The sequence below is a fragment of the Lipotes vexillifer genome, unplaced genomic scaffold (assembly GCF_000442215.2).
Source record: "Lipotes vexillifer unplaced genomic scaffold, Lipotes_vexillifer_v1.1 scaffold470, whole genome shotgun sequence".
In the NCBI taxonomy this organism is placed as follows: Eukaryota; Metazoa; Chordata; class Mammalia; order Artiodactyla; family Lipotidae; genus Lipotes; species Lipotes vexillifer.
Window position 1 is genome coordinate 2,443,082 of NW_006799533.1, and position 12,921 is coordinate 2,456,002.

Below are 12,921 nucleotides of genomic sequence, written 5' to 3' on the forward strand. Positions count from 1 at the left end.
ATAATTATGCTAAAGCACACCACTTGAGTGTATTATTCTATTGTTCAAAATGTTTCATTGTTTTCCATTGTCCACTAGATTCCTCAGGACCTTTCACAGTTAAGCCAGTTACCTTATTTATCCATGCATCTGTTTTATTCATTCAGCCATATTTATTCAGTTTCTTCTATGAACTAGACACTGCTGTGCTCTGAGGATCAAATGATAAACAATCAGGAGCTCAGTCCCCTTGGGTCTAATTGAGAAGACAGACATTAATAAAAGTATCATGTGTTAAAAGTAAAACTGCAATGATCATGTATCCTACAAAAGGGAGGAGTATGTATTGTGAGAGCTTTTAATAAGGGCACTGTGGATCTAGTCAAGAAGGTCATTGAAAGCTAAGATTTGAAGAGGTGAGGAGGATTTACTACCCAAAAAGTGGGAAGGATGATCATACCAGGTAGAGGCACTGTACAAAGGCTCTTCTCCCAAAAGGAGTATGTTTTGAGACTGAAGGACTAGAAGAAGGCTAATGTGACTTGGAGCATCAAAAAAGAGGGATCATTGTATAAAATGGAAAAGAAGGCTGAGCTTGACCACACAAGGGGTTTTGAGGCCATGCCAATTAATGAATGCAATAGGAAGTCATCCAAGGGTTTTATTTAGAGGTAGGGGGTGGAGGAGTGAAAGACAAGTGGGTGTTGGAAGACCAGTTAGGCATTGTTGCATTAGTTCTGACAATAGCTTGGTCATGGAGGTTGGTGATAGTAAAAGGGATAGAAAGAAGCAGCAGTTTCAAGAGATATTTAGAAAGTTAAATCAACCAAATTTGCTGACATATATTTCATTTGCGGGTATAAGGAAGAGGGAGATGGCTTCTTGCGAAACTGGATAGATTGCGGTGCCATTCATTGAGCTAGGAAATCTTGAGAGAGTACCATTTGGGGTGGAGGAAAATCATGAGTTCAGTTTTGAGCAAACTGAGTTTTGAAGTACCTTTGAGCCATCCAAGAGGGAATGGCAAGTAGGCAGAAGAATATTTTGGTGCTCAAAAGAAAGATCTGGGATGGACATATCCAATTGTAAGATATTATCTGAGTATAGGTAGTAATTGAAGCTGTGAGTAGGTGGATTGAGGGTTTAGAGTATAAACTGGCCAAGGCTTAATACTGAGCCTTGAGCGTCAGCAGCATGTAATGGCTAGGTATTAGAGATTGAGGGGAGGGTCGGGGTGGAAGACAGAGGAGCGGCCGAAGAAGCAGAGGGAAGCCATGAGAATACTTCAAGGTGAAAGCCAAAGGAAGAGTATCTTTCTAAAGAGTGATAAATAGTTTTGAATGCTGCTGGGAAGCTAAATCTGAAAAATCTTCACTAGGTTTAATGACTCCTTTGGTTATCTATTTCTGTGTAACAAATCATCCTAAATCTTAGTGGCTTAAAACAACAACAGTTTATTATTTCTCAAGATTCTGTGAGTTGGCTTCATTCATCTGGGGGCTTAGCTGGGGCTGGAACACCCAAGATGTCTGGGACTTTGGTGCCCACTGTTGCCTGGGCACCTTGCTTCTTGTCCCTGTGACTTCTGTCTCTCGTAGGATCTCTTATCAGGCAGTGGTCTAGTTCAAGCTTCTTTACCTGGCGACTGGCTCCCAACGGGCTGGCAGTGAAGCTTCGAGGCCTGTTAAGACTCAAGCCTGGAACACTTTGACCACACTGTCATCTACCACCGTGACCAAAAAAAGATCTTTGATGACTTAGTGTGGGAGTTGTTTTAGTAGAGTTGGAAAGAATAGGAAATGATGAGCAGATGAAGAAAAATTCCTTATCATTCCCTTGTATTTTCTCTAAACTTGACCCAAAATAGGCTACTAATTTCCTGAATGCTTCCTGTTTATTTCCTTACATGCTCCTTTCCGCTAAATATTTATTTCCTTACATGCTGCTTTCCGCTCCACCATATTAAAATCTTACCCGTTCTTTTTTTTTTTTAATTTTTATTGGAGTATAGTTGATTTACAGTGTTGTGTTACTTTCTGATTTACAGTGTTGTGTTAGTGAATCAGTTATACATACACATATATCCACTCTTTTAGATTCTTTTCCCATATAGGTCATTACAGAGTATTGAGAAGAGTTCCCTGTGCTATATACAGTAGGTCCTTATTCGTTATCTTTTTTTAAATATATATATATATATATATATATATATATATATATAGGAAAATCTTACCCATTCTTAAAGGCTTTCTTAAAATCTTCAGTTTCTCTCCTTTATATGTTGCTCTCCAGCAATTCTGAGTTTTAATTTAATTTTTTATCCCAGTATTTATTTCTTGCCTTTTATCTTTTTGATCATGATCTTCACACTGCATGCCCTGCAATCTGCAAAAGGTTGTAGATTCTCAGTAAACTTTTCATTCTTCAAACTAACTCAAATGCTACTTCCTCGGAGAGCCTTCGCTGGTCCATCCCCCAAATAATCAATTATTCCTCTGTACCTCATGCATACTTTTACTATTGTTCATATCATAACATATTATAATTATTTACATGTTCTTGGAGGTAGGAAATTACAGTGTCTGCTGTGTTGCCTTTCGTTAAATAATTCCTGAGTTATAGCTCGATTTGTGATCCCCATTCTTAATATTTAAGAAGAATGCCCCACATGATAACAATTAAAAATTTTGTACTAATAATGACCTAATTACTTCTTTGATACTGTGCCAAGTTCATTGATACTAGGCCAGTGCATTAAACTATAAAGACAAGTTTTGGTTTGGTGTGTGAGGTAAAAAATTTTTGCAAGAAAGAATATATGACCACACTCTTTGTATCTCTAAATTCTAAGGCTAGAATTTATGAGGTTGTATTCTGTGTGGCGTCAGTAGAAGTATGTCCATATGTAAATTCTCATTGTGAATATTGTACATTGAGCTCGATTCAGGAGTTGTTAATGGCTTCACCATATGGAATGGTTGTTTCTCTACCCCCTGCTGTAGGTGTCAGGCAAATTTTTGCAGCTCATGTCTTTATATCCTCTATGTGTGGGTGCATACAAGGGACATAGAGATCAGCTGGTTTCATATATCGGGGAAGAATAATACTTCAGCTCTTAGAGATAGGACTAGCTGGTTCTGTGACCCACCACAGTATGACAGTGGAATCTGTGTTTGTGTGTTTGCATCCATATCTGTGTATGGTTTGGGCTGGGGGGAGCACAAATGTTGTTGGCAGGACTGGTGCTTGTGCTCTGCAGCCCTCATTCCGCTCCTCGTACTGTACTACTCTAGTCCTTTTCTTAGGCTGTGGGAACGGGACAAATACTATGAGGGGGACACAGAAAAGAATCAGATTCCTCTCCCTGCCTTCTCTCAAACTGGAGAGGGATAGGCAGTCAGGGAAATAGGTCATTAAAACTTAAGGTAGGAAGTATAATTATTAAAGGACTTATATAATGAGTTACTTCAGTAATAGAACCAGTTGGCAGAATATCCAGCTGCAAGGGGAAACCTCCTAAGAGTTGGTACAGATCAGTCACCTGACTCTCATGATGTGATCATCATCCAGGAGTGAGTTAGGTTGCGTGCCAGGAGAAATCTGTTCGGGTCCTGAATTAAAAATGTTTTTAAAAGGAATTTCTTTTATCTTCTTTCAGTGTTTGCTGACTTTTATTTATTTATTTTTTACACTCTGCAAATGTAAAAAACAATAACGTATGAGAATCCTGACTATCTGAAGTTTTAGAATTGGTTATCTTAAAGTGAGCTAGCTAAAACGTTATCCAAATCTTATTTGGCTTGGTAGAGTCCTTATTAAATCCTGAAATAATGCCATGCTTGTGGTAGGCACTCACAGAATAACTGATTAAAATTTAAGTTGATCTTTAGTCCAGCCTTAGCAAAATCACAGATAATTAGGGTCTGAACCATAAACAAATATGAAACAAATTGAGGGGAAGTCACACTCCTATAAGTACACAAAGTTTGAGTATGCCTAATGATAGACAGTCACCTTCCTAATCTGCCCTTTGTTTTTCATACCTATGGAGAAATAAATTGTGTTCTTTTTTTTATAAGAAATTGAGGAGAGACTCAAAGGTGAGAAAGGGCAGTAAGATAGTTATCCAGAGGAAAGAAGGAAAAGTAGGACAGTCTTCCTCAATTTAAATTGAAGTTATATTTCCTTTTCTGTCAGCTACCAAGGTAATTATATAAGAAATCTGGAATGGTGAGATCAATAAAATTAACCATTTAAAATAATAATATAGAAAACCTCAATTGTATTCAAGTAAAAATAAAACTTGGTTAGTATAAAGTTTTCTGTGTTTATTAGTCCATTAGACCGAAGCTTTGCAAAGTATAATCTTATGAAGACCCTAATAAAGACCACTAATGTCATGGTTATGGGAAAGTTACTGTATTATTGAATTACACATGATTCATCCAGTTCTTAAAATTTGCAGTCCTTCTTTCTTGCTCTAAACTTGATTATATAGCAGGGGTTATTTGAGTCTGTATTCTCTCTTGACACACAATCTTACATTGCAACTTGTCTGTAAAATGGGGATAATAATAGTACCTACCCCATCGGTTTGTTATAAACATGTTATAAATATGAAAAGCTCCTAGAATGTTGCTTGACACATACATAGTGAGTGCTCGTTATGCTAGCAGTTATTGTTGTTTATTTTTATTGTTGTTATTACCCATGTACTTGAGAACTGGAAGTTAATAGCAAGAGGGAGAAAGTGCCTCTTTTCATTAAAGAGTAACGGGGCGGGGGAAGCATAGGATTGTGCTTTATAAAAACAAATAATCTAAAATGTTCATAACATTTAGTAATTAGTGGTTCAAAATCACCAGATTGATTCAGAAATGGATGATTAAAATTTCTTTCTAAAAGTAGTTATTTTTATAATTAAAATTTTCTTTTTCCATTTAATAGAATTAGTTTATTTTTTACATTAATATCTCAACACTTGATTTTTTAAAATGCAGATTATGGTTTCAGTAACAGGCAGTACAATGCAGTGTTTAAGAGCACAGCATCAGGGACCAGTCTACCTGGGTTTATATTCTGTCTCCTCATCATTTACTGTGTACCTTCCGGCAAGGCTCTCTGTGCCTCAGTTATTATCATTTGTAAATAGGAATGTGTAGTGCCTGGCACATTTGTTTATTTTGTAGATTAAATGAGTGTGTGTTTGTGTGTATACACACACACAGACATATATATATGGTTTAGAACAGTGTCTGCCATATAATAGTTACTACTGTATAATTGTTGTTGCTAATGACAGTTTTTTTTGCCTCATCAGACATTTAAATTTGAGTACTCTCTTACTAAAGTTTCCTGCAATTAAGTCTCAGAAAACGGCTTTTATAAAACTATTTTCCTGTCAAGTGTTCAGAAATAAAAATCCTAATAAATATCTTGATAGCCAGTACTGCGATTTTCTATCTTCTTCTTTCTGTTTGTCACTTCTCCTTAAACACATCTCTAAAACCAGTTCCTTTAGGAACATGATCCCTGTTCTCAGAAATCTTGGGAGTAGTGGGACCATATTTTACCATGCATCTTTAAGTCCTCCAAATCCTAAATGCCTAATATTTGGTAGGGGCATAAAAAATGATGAGAGAAAGCAAACATAATTTTTAAGAAATATTCTACTGTCTTACAGTATATTTTAATAGCCAGTTAAGTATAAGCAGAACTCTGTGTTAATGTCCTTATAAATGTCTGAGCTTTGGGGCTAGTGATTATATCTAATATACCTTTTATTGAGTTGAGACGTGTATGAAGTTTTCTTGTGTTTAATTTTGTTATAAAATGATAACAGTGTTATAAAAGAGGTATAGATAACTGCTTGAATGGATAGTTTACTGTGTTTTTGCATATTATTATATTCTAATATTCTGGATGAGAGTAAGTGATACAAAAATTTCTGCCATATTTGCTCATTTTGATTTTTGTTTGTTGAGGATTTTTAAAAATTTAGTGAATGGAAGAGAACATTGCAGATAGTTAAGTGCAGTTTCTTTTCTTCCCTTACTCAGTGTTTATTTCCCCCCCTCTTCCCCATCCAAGCAGCAACAATTATCATGAATTTGGTGTGTAGCCTTCCAGTTCATGTTTTTTTACTTTTCCTATATGTGTATGTTATACACATATAAAACTACACTAAGTAATTGTTTAATAGTGCAGATGCTCTTCTCTACGTATCATTTTGCATCTTGCCTTTAATTTGTACTATCTGATGATTAGTGTATTTGAGCGTCTTTCTACATATTTATAGGCTATATGAGTTTCCTCGGGCATTATTTTGTTTTGTTGCCCATTTTTAACTTTGGGAATTATCTATTCATATTTATTGCACATTTTTATAGTGGTTAATTTTATGTTTTTCTACTTGATTTATGTGCTATTTACCTTGATTTTCAAAGTCCACATATCCAGAAAGACCTCCCTTGGTGATTATAAGACATTGCTAGAATTTCAACTGTAGACTTTAGGTTTGGAGTAATCCAACCCTCCTGAGAATATTTTTTCACTAAGGTTTTTTTATCTTTTTCCTGTCCCTGTTTGCTTGCCCTCACTCCTTCCTATTTTACTAGTGCATTTCAGCTATAGAGGAGTTTTTCCTGCCTCTTTGGTGATGAGGGAGGGTGGTAGTGATATGGAAGGCGTAAATAATAAGAAATAGAAAAATGAATAAAAATGTGACAAGTTTATAAAATTGATATTGCTATGTGTAAAATATGCTTGTGACCCTTGGCTTTTTGTTTTACTTGAAGTACATTCTAGATCTAGCATTGCGCAGCCAATAAAAAGATAATGCTCGTCATTATCTGATTGTGTGTGTGTGTGTGTGTGTGTGTGTGAGCATTACTTGATAAGTTGTGTGTGTATGTGTATGTGATTTGGGGTCCTATCCACTATTTATTTATACATGAGGTCTCTGCAGTGCTGTTATCCACTGGATTCTTGAGACAGGTCCACGTATCCATTACTTTCCAGAGCTACTGCATTAACAGTCGAAATCTTCTTCCTCCAGTGCCATTGGTGCTTCCATATTTATCTTCTGGCAGGGTGTGGTGATAGCAGCAAGGTCTTGGGAGTTCCCAAGCTGTTTTGCAAGTGTCACAGAACCTTTGAGGTTAGAAAACCTTCTTCAGGGAACACCCTGGCCCAGATTTCTTAATTTAAGAGTCCTTCCTTATTATTGCCTCTGACTTCTGCCTTAAAAGTAGGATCAGTGCCAGGAGAAAAGCTCATGACTCTTGGCCATGGGCACGAAATCTTGGCTGATCCTGATATAGGAATCTTGCAGCAGATTCTCTTGACATGAGTCTTTTGGAGAGAGGTGCCACTTTAGCAGAGCTTTGCTAGGAATTCTCTTCTTAGAATTGAATCTGATTTTTTTTTTTAATGGTTTGATGTAAGTCATTGAAGAAACTTGAGTTCTTAAGTCAGTGTAGAATGACTTCAATCCCTAATTTATCAAGTTCAGAAATCTTCAAGGTGAGAAATAGAAAGGCTGTAAGCAATACAATTATGTCTTGTTTTTGACAAAAGTAGTATAAACTCTGGCAATTAATTTGGAAGTGATTATTTTATTTTATTTATTAAAAAAACTTTTTATTGGAGTATAGTTGATTTACAGTGTTGTGTTAGTTTCAGGTATACAGCCGAGTGATAATTTTGAAATGTGTTCTGTATGTTAAAGAAAACTCCAGTATTTGTATAAATCAATCCCTGAGTATGCTGATCCCGGGTTTCATTTCTTTTTTTAAAAATTTTATAAGTGATAAAGACTTTTGTTTTCCTAAGCACTATATCATCACACTTAAATATTATTAATAATACCAGTAACATGTATTTCAAAATTTCCCAATTGTCTTAAAAATCTTTGTTCTTGATTGTTTTGCCTCTTATTCTCTAACAGTTCCACCAGCCCTCCCCACTCCCACTCTTTGCTTTTTCGTGCCATTGATTCATTGGAGAAACCAGGTCATCTGTCCTGTAACATTCTGGATTTGACTGATTGCTCCCTATGGTGGTGGATAACTTGATCCTGTATCCTCAGTTGTCCCTGTAAACTGGTGGTTAGACCTGAAGGCTTGGTTAGATTCAGATTCAACCTTTCCTTCCCTTTTTCTTTCCTTCCTTTTTTCAATGTTATGTGCTTGACATCATGAGGCCCATATTGTCTGGTTGTCCCTATTTACTTACGCTAAGACTGATGTGTGGATCTGTTGGTACCTTGTGACTGTTGGTTCAGAGGTACCCATAAGAATCACTTTAAAGTGTTTAAAAATTCTTAAGAATCTTGGATTCTGATTGAGCAGGTCCTAGAGGCATGGGGAGAGCCATAGATTAAAAAACACATGGAAGAAACCCCCAAACCCTCTACCTTTACTCAGATGTAGTAAGAATCATTACCTTTAATACATTTAATATGTAACTAGAGTGATAAAATTTACTTTTAAGCAAATGATTTGGGAAGATATGTTTCGTATGAAATGAAGCATATTTAAATCATTAACTATGGAGGTGTTTGAGGCTACTGTGGTGTGGTAGAAAAAAAATACTGACTTCCGGGACTTCCCTGGTGGGACAGTGGTTGAGAATCCGCTTGCCAGTGCAGGGGGCACGGGTTCGATCCCTGGTTTGGGAAGGTCCCACATGCCGTGGAGCAACTAAGGCCATACGTCACAACTACTAAGCCTGCGCTCTAGAGCCTGTGAGCCACAACAGGAGAAGCCACTGCAATGAGAAGACGGTGCACCGCAACAAAGAGTAGCCTCCACTCGACACAACTAGAGAAAGCCCGCGTGCAGCAATGAAGACCCAAAGCAGCCAAAAATAAATAAATAAATACATTAATTAATTAATTTTTAAAAAAAAGAAAAAGAAAAAATACTGACTTGGACCTGGGAAGCCAAATCATTTATTGTCTCTGAGGCCCATTTTTTTTTAAATCTAGAAAATAGGAACCCTAAGATATTTATCATAGGGTTAATTTAATGATTAAATGAAATGATTTATTTAGAAGCAGTCCAGCACCTGGTGGTGAGTTATGTTGAAATCTGAAAAGCATTACAGAAATAGATTTTTTTCACTTGAGGTCTTCTTTGAGTAAAGCTTAAGAAAATTGAAGTAATAATATCTTATATGCTATTATATATATTTATATATATAAGCTTTTTTTGAGCTTGTTTTTTTTTTTGAATGATAGGAGACTCATGACTCATGATGTAGTTTTAATATGTGTCATTAATGTAGCCTTTTTGGGAGAAATAGTGTTGGAAATCTTATTGTTTTTTTATTTCCCCTTACTTTCAGCTCCATTTACCTCTTAATTCTCCTTTGCCTGGAAGCGAATTGACCAAGGAACCTTTTCGTTGGGATCAGAGACTCTTTGCATTAGTGTTGCGGTTGCCTGGCACGATGTCAGTAGAATCAGAGCAGTTGACAGGTGTGCCTTTAGATGACTCTGCAATCACACCAATGTGTGAAGTGACAGGCGGTAAGTTCTTTGCTGGCAGTAATTCAGTGACTTAAGCAGAGTTGATCTGAATGTTTTAAAGTGTGCATTTCAAAATCTCCATGTTTGTTTTTGTTCAACAAATTAATATTAGAAGTTAGTAGACATAGATGGTTTTAAAACTACATTGATGAAGGTCTTTGATTCGATTTGAATAGGATGTGAATACTATTGGGTCTGATAATGCATGATTTTTTTTTCTAACCATATAGAAAATGCTGGTATTTGAAGTTGTTAAACTTATTTTCTTATCTACAAAGATTGCTAATGATTTACAAATGCCGTAGAATTATTTTCTCTGAAAAAATGTTTTGAGAATCATCTCATTATCCATGTAATGATTAATGCCTGGTTAAGTACAGTTTTCTCCAGAGGCAAAGAGGGAGCTAGATAGGTTAGAGGAAACAGGTAGTGAACTCTTAGCCAGCTAGTCCAGGTGATCACTGTGCTAGTGAACATTAGTGAAATTCTTGAAACAGAATATGTAAGAGACTCAGAACTTTAATAATGTGGAATTGGTTAACAGGTGGGTTAAATTCATATGGATATATATTGAGTGCCTGCTGTGTACCAAGCACTGTTCCGTGCTTTAGGACTTAACATAGTGAATATGACAGGCATGGTATTCTTGCTTTCATGGTTCCTTTTAGTTCTTGCTTAGGGAATTTGATACAAAAATGTCCAGGTTGGGCATACCACTATTTCATCAGTGTCAAGGGCTGTGACATAGTCTCCATACACTGTCAGTGCTCTATTGAGATTCTCTCATAGCCAGCTATGTGAGTTAAAGGAAAATATAAAGTCTAATTAATATTTTAGGTGCCTTTCTTCTAAAATTCTGTAGATTTTGGAGATCTGCAAATTTCACAGACAAAAAGGGTATCCCATATAGATAGGTATGTGAAGAAGATAAGTTAGAGAGAGTGGCATGGACACATATACACTACCAAACGTAGAATAGATAGCTAGTGGGAAGCAGCCGCATAGCACAGGGAGGTCAGCTTGGTGCTTTGTGACCACCTAGAGGGGTGGGATAGGGAGGGTGAGAGGGAGATGCAAGAGGGAGGGGATATGGGGATATATGTATACGCATAACTGATTCACTTTGTTATAAAGCAGAAACTAACACGCCATTGTAAAGCAATTATACTCCAATAAAGATGTAAAAAAAAAGAAAAAAAAAAGAAGATAAGTTAGAAGAAGATTCCGAAATCACCGTTGGTAATATCTTTCAGTGACCCAGAAAACTTAGTTGGTCAAGGAATTAGGGAGCTTTCCCCAATATACATCCTGAATCTCTTCTGACGGAATGGTTTATTTACCTTTCTTCATGCTCCTGCTAGCAACAATGGGAAGCTGGTCAAATGTCACTTACCTTTCCATATTATATGAATAGTATGTTTTCTTCTTTATTTTCGAAGAATGTTGACTAAAAAAAGTTTTGAGGATAAAACACCAGAACAGTAGAAATAACAGAAAAGCTAACATCCACTTGTGTTGTACTATCCAAATATGTAATCACTGCTAACAATTCTGTGCATTTTTTTTTTTTTTTTTTTCTTGCGTTATGCGGGCCTCTCACTGTTGTGGCCTCTCCCATTTGCGGAGCACAGGCTCCGGACGCGCAGGCTCAGCGGCCATGGCTCACGGGCCCAGCCGCTCCGCGGCATGTGGGATCCTCCCGAAACGGGGCACGAACCCGCGTCTCCTGCATCGGCAGGCGGACTCTCAAGCACTGCGCCACCAGGGAAGCCCTCTGTGCATTTTTAAACTTGATGATAAGAGTAGTGTGTGTACATTTATTTTTTCCATTATAGAACAATTCATGTTCATTAAGGAAAATTGGAAAGATTTGCCTGTGTTGCCAAAATAATTAATATTTTGTTATATTTTTAATGTATACTTTAAAAATTATATAATTGTCATTGTAAGCATTTTTCTTTTATTATCAGGTAATTAATGAATACTCTATGCAAAATAACTGTTTTTGATCCTGGGAATACAGCAGAAAGATAGAGAGATAGACAGAAAGCTTACATTTTTTGACTGTGTGACAGATGAAGTCATGTAAAATGAATAAATAATATTTCAGAGAGTTCTCCTTACTATCAAGAAAAAAAAATAGGGTGAGGGTGCAGAGCATAATGAGGCAGAGAATGAGTATTCCTGTGAAGTCTTTTGAGGAGGTGACTTTTTTTTTTTTAACCATCAACCTAAAGGATATGCTTACCCCAGTTTGAATCCATTTAAAATATTGCATGTCCTTGGAGATTATTATACTCTTTGTCTAAAGAAGTAAATAAAACAACAATTATTTATAAATTACATTTGCATATCTCTAACCTTGATGTTAAAGTCAGTTGTTTGAATAGGGATTAAATCAGCCCTGGTTGTATCTTAAAAATATTAATCCCTCTAAAATTATTGTTACAGCATGTTCATCAACCCTCTCTCTTTTTTAGATATTTTAGTTCCAGGTGTACAACATAATGATTTGGTATTTGTATACATTGTGAAATGGTCACCACAGTAACTCTAGTTAGCATTTGAACAGAAATCTGAATAATGGAGTAAGCCATACAAAGATCTAGGTAGAGGAGATAATAAGAGAAGGAACATGCCCCATGTTTTTGGGAGCAACAGGAAGGCTAATATGGCTGGAGCTTATGTAGGGAGAAGTAGAGAGTAACAGGTTTGTTTAGAGGGGTGGGCAAGGGCCAAGTATTGAATAGCCTTTTAGGCCATAATAAATATTTTTTATTTTCCAAGTGTGACGAGAAGTCATTGGAGGGCTTTTTGTAGGAGGTGACATCTGATTTCTGTTTCTGAAAGATCACTTCAGCTGCTGGATGAGAATATACTGTAAAGTGGTGAGAATGGAAGCAGGGAGACTAGAAGAGATGATAGTACTTTGATCTAAAGTGTTAGGTTTGGAGGTGGTGGGTGAGAGGTGGTCTGATGGAAAGGAGAGACTGAGGGCAATGAGCAAAGAAGGAATCAAGGCTGATTCCTAGATGATTCAGTTGGCCTGAACAATTGGAGGTGAATGGCTATGCCAAGTACTGAGATGGTTACTCAGAGGAGAAGCAGGTTTGGGAGAGGCGCAGGTATGACATCAAATTTTTAAAATGCCTAATAGACATGTTGGTAGAAGTATTGAGGATAAAAAGCTTTTTATAAAAATTGTAAGACTTTTCTAGATTAAATAAATTTAACTTTCTTAGCCTGTATAAGAACTGTTGCCCAACTTAGAAATGTTCCTTTTGTCTCTTATCCATTTTACTAAAATGCTAATCTAGTATACTCTGGGGGAAAGTTTTTTTTTTCCCTTTGTTTCACTTTACTGCCTTCAGACTCACTATGTTTAGATTTTTTAGGGGGGGGGGGGTCCT

The 12,921-nt window shown here is 36.5% G+C and overlaps 1 protein-coding gene across 1 annotated transcript in view; it reads left to right on the forward strand.

The window, feature by feature from the left end:
* The window catches only part of INTS6 (integrator complex subunit 6), a 91,956-nt gene that overhangs the window by 52,522 nt on the left and 26,513 nt on the right, over nt 1-12,921 (forward strand). Inside the window, exon 5 of the mRNA XM_007471687.1 lies at nt 9,328-9,511. Within this exon, the coding sequence (XP_007471749.1) occupies nt 9,328-9,511 (184 nt within the window). The remainder of the gene's footprint in view (nt 1-9,327; nt 9,512-12,921) is intronic.